The sequence below is a fragment of the Pogoniulus pusillus genome, chromosome 27 (genome assembly GCF_015220805.1).
Source record: "Pogoniulus pusillus isolate bPogPus1 chromosome 27, bPogPus1.pri, whole genome shotgun sequence".
Classification (NCBI taxonomy): Eukaryota; Metazoa; Chordata; class Aves; order Piciformes; family Lybiidae; genus Pogoniulus; species Pogoniulus pusillus.
Window position 1 is genome coordinate 11,252,409 of NC_087290.1, and position 9,549 is coordinate 11,261,957.

General features: G+C 41.1%; 1 protein-coding gene across 1 annotated transcript in view; it reads left to right on the forward strand.

The window, feature by feature from the left end:
• The window catches only part of MED13 (mediator complex subunit 13), a 59,284-nt gene extending 49,806 nt beyond the window's left edge, over positions 1 to 9,478 (forward strand). The window contains exons 22-30 of the mRNA XM_064165836.1: positions 375 to 566; positions 712 to 935; positions 1,857 to 1,999; positions 2,209 to 2,367; positions 2,453 to 2,638; positions 2,837 to 2,985; positions 3,221 to 3,394; positions 4,536 to 4,636; positions 5,330 to 9,478. Of these exons, the coding sequence (XP_064021906.1) occupies positions 375 to 566; positions 712 to 935; positions 1,857 to 1,999; positions 2,209 to 2,367; positions 2,453 to 2,638; positions 2,837 to 2,985; positions 3,221 to 3,394; positions 4,536 to 4,636; positions 5,330 to 5,462 (1,461 nt within the window). The 3' untranslated portion in view covers positions 5,463 to 9,478. The remainder of the gene's footprint in view (positions 1 to 374; positions 567 to 711; positions 936 to 1,856; positions 2,000 to 2,208; positions 2,368 to 2,452; positions 2,639 to 2,836; positions 2,986 to 3,220; positions 3,395 to 4,535; positions 4,637 to 5,329) is intronic.
• Positions 9,479 to 9,549: the final 71 nt, after the last annotated feature.

Below are 9,549 nucleotides of genomic sequence, written 5' to 3' on the forward strand. Positions count from 1 at the left end.
TCCAGTACTGAGTGAAAAGCTCCTTTATCCCATCACTGGAACCTGTGTAGCCAGCCTGACCCTGCTGGACTTCAGACCATGCTCCTTCCTGATAGACGCAATCTGTCATGTCAGCTGTAACTGCACAACCAGTTAATAGAAGGCAGCTTTTTGGAGGAACCATAAACAAATTATATTTTATTTCTCTGAAGAAAATGTCATGGACATGAAGTGTTTGAAGTCCCACATAGCTTTGAAAGAAGTGGCAGGAGATATCCAAGAACAGAGAAATTTGACTGCAAAGTAAAAATTCTAAAAGCAGCACTCAAATACTATCTCAAAAGCCATTTAATGATGAAACTAATCTATTTTGTTCTCTCTGCAATCTCTTCTAGATTGTCCCATGTCAGTACCTTCTACAGCCTGTGAAACATGAGGACCGACAGATTTACACTCAGCATTTAAAATCTTTGGCGTTTTCAGCTTTTACTCAGTGTCGGAGACCTCTTCCAACTTCCACCAATGTGAAAACTTTAACTGGCTTTGGCCCAGGTTTGGCCATGGAAACTGCCCTAAAAAGCCCTGATGTGAGTATTGATAACGTGACTGTGCAAATACACAGATCAGTGAGTTGTCCCTGCTTGGTAAATCACTGATGTCTTTCACTCTAAGCAGAGTTCTTAGGAGGAGTTGCTTTCCAAAGCTTGATTGTCTGCTCTGTCATCTTTGTAGAGACCTGAGTGTATTCGACTGTACACCCCTCCTTTCATACTGGCTCCTGTAAAGGACAAGCAGACAGAACTAGGAGAGACTTTTGGAGAAGCTGGCCAGAAGTACAATGTGCTCTTCGTAGGCTACTGTTTGTCTCATGATCAAAGATGGCTTCTTGCATCCTGTACAGACCTCTATGGGGAACAGTTAGAAACCTGCATAATTAATATTGATGTACCAAACAGGTAAGAACTGAACTGTTAAATTAATTTTTAGTCTGTAGATCTTCTTTCATTGCCATGAAGAATTAGTTTACGATGCCGTAAGAATAACTCTGACTTTTAGAGACTCACTGGGTTATAAAACCAGTTAAAATAGATGAATACTGTCTGTATTATTTTTGGGTCATTATTTCAAGCTGAGTTTCTAGAAAAACATTGTTTGGTTTTGGATGATTCTCGGTTTTGTATGCGTGTTCATACTTCTTACACACCCTTGCTGGCTTTTGATGTCTGTGTTAGAATGTGATTAATCAAAAAAAAAATCCCCCCAAAAAACTCCAAACAAAAAACCCCACCAAAATCCAACCAATCAAAAAAAAACCCAACCAACCTAAAACCCAACAAACAAAAATAACCCCAAATCAAATAAACCCCCCCAACCCTAACAACCAGAAGAACCCTAGCAGCCAACAAAGACCCAACAAGAAAACCCCAAACCAAAAAATGCCACCAAAACCCAATTGAAAAACTCCAAACAACCTCCCCCAGAAAGAACATGAAGTTTCAGTTGCTGTGCTGTGATGGCTGCATTCTTGAGTGAACACATAAGAACTTGATAAGCTCTGCTTTTGTTTTCCTCTCTTTCTTCTGAGGCCAAGCTCTTTTCACTGGTCAGCAGACAAGGAGCAATGGCTACAAACTGTAACATAGAAGACTTCACCTCAACTTGAGGGGAAACTTCTTTACAGTGAGGGTGACAGAGCACTGGAACAGGGCTGCCCAGAGAGGTTGTGGAGTCTCCTAAGGAGACTTTCAAAACCCTCCGGAATGCATTCCTGAGTGAGCTACCCTGCGTGATCCTGCCTTGCAGGGAGGTTGGACTTGATGATCTGTGGTGGTCCCTTTTCGATCTCTAAGGTTCTGTGATTCTGTGATTCATTTTAGAGCTCGCAGGAAAAAGGGCTCTGCCCGCAGACTTGGTCTTCAGAAACTTTGGGAATGGTGCCTGGGACTGGTGCAGATGAGCTCTTTGCCATGGAGAGTTGTGATAGGCCGTTTAGGAAGAATAGGACACGGGGAATTAAAAGGTAATGCTAACAATTTGAGAGTCTCCAACTTGCTCTGAAGCTTTCCTTTTTCAGTAATCTAAAGTGTTTGTTCCTAGAAGAAAGCTTAAATAATTTTAGAGTTCCTTTGTGTACTTGACACTTAACACACATGAAGCTTGCACCACATTTATGTCTTTTCTGCAGCAAGCACTGTTCTTCTAGACAAACCTCTGTCCTTATCTCCTCAGACTGGAGTTGTTTGCTGAGTCGTCGAAACCTTCAGTCCCTCAGTAAGAGACTAAAAGATATGTGCAGAATGTGTGGCATCTCTGCTGCAGACTCTCCCAGCATTCTCAGTGCTTGTTTGGTGGCAATGGAACCACAGGGGTCCTTCATTATTATGCCAGGTATTTGAGAAGCTCTCCTTCATTTATTTGACAAAGAGTTTGGGTTCAGCAGGACTAAGGCAGTAACTTGTTTTCTGTTCCAAAGATTCTGTGTCCACTGGCTCTGTGTTTGGACGCAGCACCACTCTGAACATGCAGACATCTCAGCTGAACACCCCACAGGACACATCCTGCACTCACATTCTGGTGTTTCCCACATCTGCATCTGTGCAAGTAGCATCGTCAACTTACACCACTGAAAACCTGGATCTGGCCTTTAACACAAACAATGGTTAGTAGTTTGGATGTAGTCTTGCTTTGGAAACGAAACAACCTAAAAAAAACCTTGTTACCCACCCTGTAATATAGACTGAAGAGTCTTGGTCTTTCAAACACCAAGGTTTCTGTGGAAAAAAAATCACATGATTTCAGAGTGTGGGGTTGTCTCCTGTACCTAAGGAGAAATTCACTGGTTTTGTTGTTTTTCAAGATGGAGCAGACGGCATGGGAATCTTTGACTTGTTAGACACTGGAGATGATCTTGATCCCGACATTATAAATATCCTTCCTGCATCCCCTACTGGATCCCCTGTACATTCTCCAGGGTCGCACTACCCCCATGGAGGTGACATGGGCAAGGTAACTGTTTGACTAAATACAGAGCTCTGTGTGTGGTGTGGTTTGCTTTTTCTCTCCACCTGTCCGTTTCCTTCTGTGGAATAAAAAGTTCCTATGCAGTGTTATTGAGTTGGTTGGGTATTGGATTGTCTACATCGCTTGGCTATTTTAAAATGCTTTGTGTGGTTAGAGAGACAGATAATTTCTGTGAGGTTTGTGGTCTCCTCACTTTAAAGCATTGCCTGTTGTTTTGCAGGGTCAAGGTACAGATCGACTGCTTTCAACAGAATCCCACGATGAAGTAACAAATATACTGCAGCAACCACTGGCCCTTGGTTATTTTGTGTCAACTGCCAAAGCAGGTCCATTGCCTGACTGGTTTTGGTCAGCGTGTCCTCAAGCACAAAATCAGTGTCCCTTGTTTCTTAAGGTACTGTAACTTCAGCTGGCTGTGCAGCCATCTTCCTGGCCATAAAGCTGTGCAGTGAGTGGGGATCTGAGCTAGGAGAACTCTGATGTCCAAAAGAAATTCAGTGTCTGTCTTAACGGAATATGACCGCTTCTCCATCAGGAGAGGTCAAGGTTTAAGTGTTTGAGCTTTGGCTTTTTACGTTCTCCTTTTGGGAGTAGCAAAGCTCTTGAAGCGTTCTGATCTTTTGATGATTTCTTTGCAGTAGTCTGGAGTCTGTTCTGGTTCAGGCTTTGTGCTATGTTAAAACTGGTTGAGTTTCTAGACAGGTCTGTGCTTAATGCCTGAGTGCCATGGGAGCCAGTGCTAGAGCGGAAAATGCACAAGTGTAATGTAATATCTCATTTACACAAGGTAAAAAACCCTAATAAGTAAATCTCTTTATGTATGGCACAAAGCATAGAAGCTTGGCTTGCCTGTTGGCTGCTGCCAAGTGATAGCCATTGTGTCATCTGTCTGGATAGTGTCTGATCCCCTTATCATTTTATGGCACAATCAGGACATACTTGGCACATTTGAGGCTATACATTAAGGTATAGTGAAACTTTCTTTATTAACATTATATCACTTTTGACTGAAATTAGTGTCTCTTACACTATGCTTTATTCTCTGGTGATGCAGATAGATCTGTTGCTGTCTGGATTAGCATTTCCGTTTGGCCTAAGCTCAGCTGTGGCTTTGATAAGAGACTTTTTTTTTCAACAGAAGATTTCTTATTTACCCTAAGCAGGTCTACAGATGGAATAGAAATAGAGCAGCCTTATAGAAAGCAACTGAATTTCCAAGTCTGTGTGTTATTAGATTCCTGGGCCACTGGAGTTGCTTTGTTTAATAATCACTTAATGTAGCAGAGGGATTAAAAAGAGAAAATCTTAAAACATGTGATACTACTGGCACTGTGCTTTTAGTAGACATCTGTGTGCATTTCCTTTATATTCTGATAATTCCTGACCCCATTGATGTCATAAGGGTGGGATTTGGCTTGGTTCACGTGTTAGAGAATGGAAGGTGACTGCGAGATATAGGTGAGCGATACAGAGGGAAGAAAATACGCTGTAGCTGAATCAGGCAATAACTGCTGGCATCTCCCTTTTCTCCCTAGGCCTCTTTGCACCTCCACGTGCCTTCAGTGCAATCAGACGAGCTACTCCACAGTAAACACTCCCATCCACTTGATTCTAATCAAACTTCTGATGTGCTCAGGTATTTATGATTGATCACCTGTGAAAAACACTGCTGTGCATTTTGATGGCAGTACTGCTGCAGTGACGCTGCTTGTTTGCTCTTCTTGCTGTTAGCTTTCTCTTTGAGCCGCTGATATCCTTAGTAGTCACAGACAATATAAATTGCTGTGCTTTCAGTATAAAGTGCCTTCAGTATAAAGAAGGCTTTATCACACAGCAGTGCAAGCAAACATCTCTAAGCCCTTCTTTAGATAATCAGTATTGATTACAACTGAAAATATTTGAAGGACAATGAGTTCCTAAAGCTAGAAGAAAGTTTCGGTTGTAACACAAGATGATGCTTCCATGGAAGATAGTTGCAGTTAAGCCAGAATCTTGCACAATAATTATGTGGAAATGCTGAAGTATGAGAGTCAGAGAGGCTCCTGTAAGCAGAGGGCACTTGCTGAGAAAACATCAGATATTTTTGTTCTTTTCTTTTCTTTTTTTATATGAGACCCTCTGGACATTGGTTAAGCATAGAGAATTAAAATGACAATTTCCCACTGAGAGAAAGTTTAGCTTTGTAGCAGTGCTGAAGGCATGTTATTTCAAACTGTTGGCAAAACTATGTGATGTTTTTAATGCCAGAGAAATGGGATTATTGTAAATTAGGGCTGTAAAATCCTGGTGGAAAAATCTGTTGGCTTGATGGAAGCTTGTTTATTTTCAGGTTTGTTCTGGAACAGTACAATGCACTCTCCTGGCTAACCTGTGATCCTGCAACCCAGGACAGACGGTCGTGTCTCCCAGTTCATTTTGTGGTGCTGAATCAGTTGTATAACTTTATCATGAATATGCTGTGATCTTCATCTGAATTTTGCAAGACAAAAATGAGGAAAAGGGATATTTCACTGCAGGACTAAGTTAATTCTTCTCAGTGCAAGTCGTTTGTGATGGGGTATGAATCTTGTTACTTCCAGCAAATATTGTTTTGACTTCTGAGAGGGGCACCCACGGTCCCACTGTCTTTGAGTCACTGACTATGGGGGACGCTTTAGAATGATGATCAGAAAGTGTATTATAACATTTTTAGTAGCAAAATTAACCATTTTTTCCCCAGCCACAGTATTTGTGAAAAGTAATGAGCCATAGTACCCAGTCTTATGGTTAATGAATATTCAAAGCATGGAGATGAGAAGAAACACGAGGAACAATAAGTTTCAACCTATGGCTTCAGAACATCAAGATGTTCTTGTATTGGATTATAGTATCTAGTATTCAAAAATGCCTGCATCTCTTATTTATTGTAAGTTTTTAAATGTATAAATTGTCTTATATTTCTTAACCTCTTTTATAAAAATTTTCCTAGAAGGTTTATACTGCCTTCTTGCTTTAAAGCAATTGGTCTAAAATATATGTAATCGTCTTAATTAAAAGTTGCAGTAGGTTGCTTTTAGAGTATTATTTTTTTGTAAGGGGTGGGTGGGGACAGTAAATTTGTATTGTCTTGATGTACAGTTTAATGGGGATAGAGGGGTTAATGTCCATACCATTGTGTGTGGGGGATTTACAGCTAAGCTGTAGTTGCAGAGTACATGTACAGTAATGAAGTTCACTGTGTTTATATAAATTGAAAAGGTACCGGGTCTTACAGCATTTTATATCACACCTTTACAGAGTAACAATGGCAATATATTAAGTGATATTGTAGGTGGTTTAACTTGTAGTGAGAATAAAACGAATAAACTCTCTTCAGTTGAAGTTTGTGTTATGGTTCAGGGCTGTGGCTAGATTCTCAGATCTATTTCCAGAACACAAGTTTTAACATTACAAAGGATATCTCTTGTGCATCACTGTTACCGAGATGTTCTTGGCACTGTTGTGTTTTCTTCCATGTGAATTGGAGGTGGAACACACAGAAAACTCTGATCTTATCCAAAGTCTCATCTAAGGCTGAAATTTAGCCCAGCTCTAGCCATTTTACAAATGCAAAAATAGTCAATCTTGACTTTAAGATTGGTGTGTGTTTAACTAAATTGTGGTGTATATAGATTCTCAGTGAATTCTGGTATTCAGATTTTATTCCACTAGGAAAAAAAAAAAGAAAAAAACCCAACAGCACGAAACCCTGAACGTTTTCCTTTTCCATGTACTTTTGGCACTGTGGTGAAGGTCCCAAGTATCAGTGTATGGCCTTCCCCATACCTCCCTCTTCAGGCTCTGGCTGGGGCATGTGCCAAGGAGGCTTCGCCCTCCCTAAGGAAGGGACTGACAAACCACAAGGCTTTCCTAACCCTCTCCCTCGAGCTGCAGTCACCCTTTTTTCTCCGCAGTTTCCTTCCTCTCTCCTCGCACATGCCAAATGTCTGATGCTGCTCTAAAATAGCCCCTACGGGTGCTGAAGAGCAAACTGCATTTGCTTTTATTTCTGGGTTCCTCATCTGACTGCCAGATAAAAACTGAACTCCTGCAGCGCTCGCCTGAGCCTGTGGCGCTAACCCACGTCCTGGGTCTTAACACTGTCCATGTCTCGCTGGTCTAAAGCTGTAAAAGAGCAAGTTTTAAGATCCATTTGTGCACCTGCTGTGAATCCTCTACAAGGAAGAATTCGCTTGCATTTACAAAACCTAACTGTGTTGATGAAAATCATGTTTCATAAGCTCAGAATACCTGCCTGAGAGCATCTTTTTCATAGAAACAGTCTCCTCGAATCATGTATATACAATAATAGCAACTTTTTTTTTTGTTTTGGGTTTTGTATAAAGAAATTGTACAATTGGTGATGAAAATTTTCAGTCGTTTCTTCAAAATAACATGTGTGCAATCAGAACTAAGCATATTTTGAGAAACAGAGGTTAACAAAGGAAAAAAAAAAAAGTGGGGCCTGCCCATTGCTTGGTAACACACCGCAGATGAAACAGCACATTTTGGTCTTACAGAAGGGCTTTTTCTATTTTTTTTTTTCTTATTTAGATGATAGTTTTCTTTTTTTCAAGTGGAAAAGTGCTCCTAAAACTGGAATTTTCAAAGCATATGTCCTATCTTTTGGAGGTTCTTTCTTTCATTTTTTTTTTTTTTTGTTAGCTTTGTTGCTAAATGGTCATTTTTAACCCGGGCTCAGTTAGCCAAGTTCCAAAAGCTGGGTTTTGATGTGGCCTTTTTGTGTTCATAAAGGTAAGTGAATCAACTGCCTGACCGTTGGTGTCACTGTGTTCTGTTACTTGGACCACAGCTTCCCTGTGAGACTCCCCCAACTGTGAAAGCTGCCAGTTCCCCCTCGCCTCCCCAGAATGCTGTTAAATTATAATCTTGTAACCATTAGAAAAGATGGAAAGGGACATTTCTGGAGTGACAGCCACAGCCGGCAACCTACGTATCAAACCTGCCAGCCACCATGGAGCCAACTACTACATTGGGCATACTTTTTTTGTTAGCTACTTTCCTTTAAGTGCACGTAATACCTGGTTCATAAATAAGACCCATCACAATCCAATATCTTGGGTTCTTTAGCAAGTACAAGCTTCAACATTTGAAAATTTCAGCTACAGCTTTTCATACTGCAAGAAAAGGCTGCTCCTGGCAGTGTGCTGTTAAGTAGCTGTGGAGGTTTACCTCCTCTAAGTATCCAGTGAAAGGAGAATGAGATCTTTCCATTCCCCCCCCATTAAAAACATCTATTTTAACCCAGCTATTACTGTATTTAAGCCATTTTAGTCACCTTTTGACTCGCTCTTTGAATCAAATTTCTGTAAACCCTGTTGCCAGACCAGCAGGCTACCAATTGTACTTGCAAACAACCCTAATGTTTTCAAGTAGCTGTAACATTTAGCTCTAACATTTCCTGAAGATAATGAAAGATAAAATGAATTTATATTTAAATCTTCTGCTACCTTCCTACTTAGCTGTCAGTTATGGGGCAGATTATTGTCTTTCTATATTTACCTCCAGTGGTAATTTTAACTTCATGTGTTGCTGCGAAGACTTGCGGACGTCTTTAATAGAGCACTGTTTGTTAATACTGTGATATCAAAAACATTCTGTTGCATTATTTTAAAGCTTTCAAGGAAAAAAAAAGAGCAAAATGTCTTTTAAAGTAGGCTCCTGCACCGTGTAATTTGCTGTACAACAGTGTGGCACAGCATATCAGTCCGGTTTGGATAGCAGTGCTGCATGAAACAGCCTTTGGAGCTGGGCTTTGGCTGGAATTCGTTCCTTGGGTGATGTTGTACAACATTACTGCCTCAACAGCCTCCATCTGGGAAGGTTTGGGGTTTTTAGTAAAGGACCCAGGATTATGCCTCGTACTAAAAGGTTGGTTCGTTTGGTTTTTATTTTTAATGATCATTTCTGGGTGTAGTTTTTATTTACAATGGAGCAAAGCTTAATTTACAGTAAAACTGGATTTGGGACCTACCACAATCCTCAGGGTCACTTTGTCAGGACGTTGCTAATCTAGCTTTTAGGTTGGTTGTATGCTGGGTTGGTTTTTTTTTTGTTTCTTCTCGTTGTTGTGTGGTTGTTTGGGTTTTTCTAAGCGTAAACTGGATGTGAGGACCTTGCAGAGCGCTGGGCTTGGGATGACGCAGCCTGGGGCCTCGTTATTGGACATGTCGCCTTCCGCGCCCCTCCCAGCAGGGCTGGGGCAGGCCGAGGGAGCTGTTCTGCCTTCTCACACAGCCTCCGCCCGCCGCGGGCCAAGTCGCCGTTATTTATCGTGACAAAAAACCGACAAACGAGAACACCGTGAAAAGCGATTAAGGAACAAAAACACTATTGCTGCCGAATGCCATAAACACTGAGTTGTACAAATTGTGATTGAGGAAATGAAAAAGGTTTATACTTTTTAAAAAAATTTCAAATGGAATAAATTATTCATGAAGCCTTGGTTGCGGAGTGGCCTTATTTAGCGGGCCGCGGGCGCGGGGAGAGGGGCGGCAGAGCGCAGCCTCC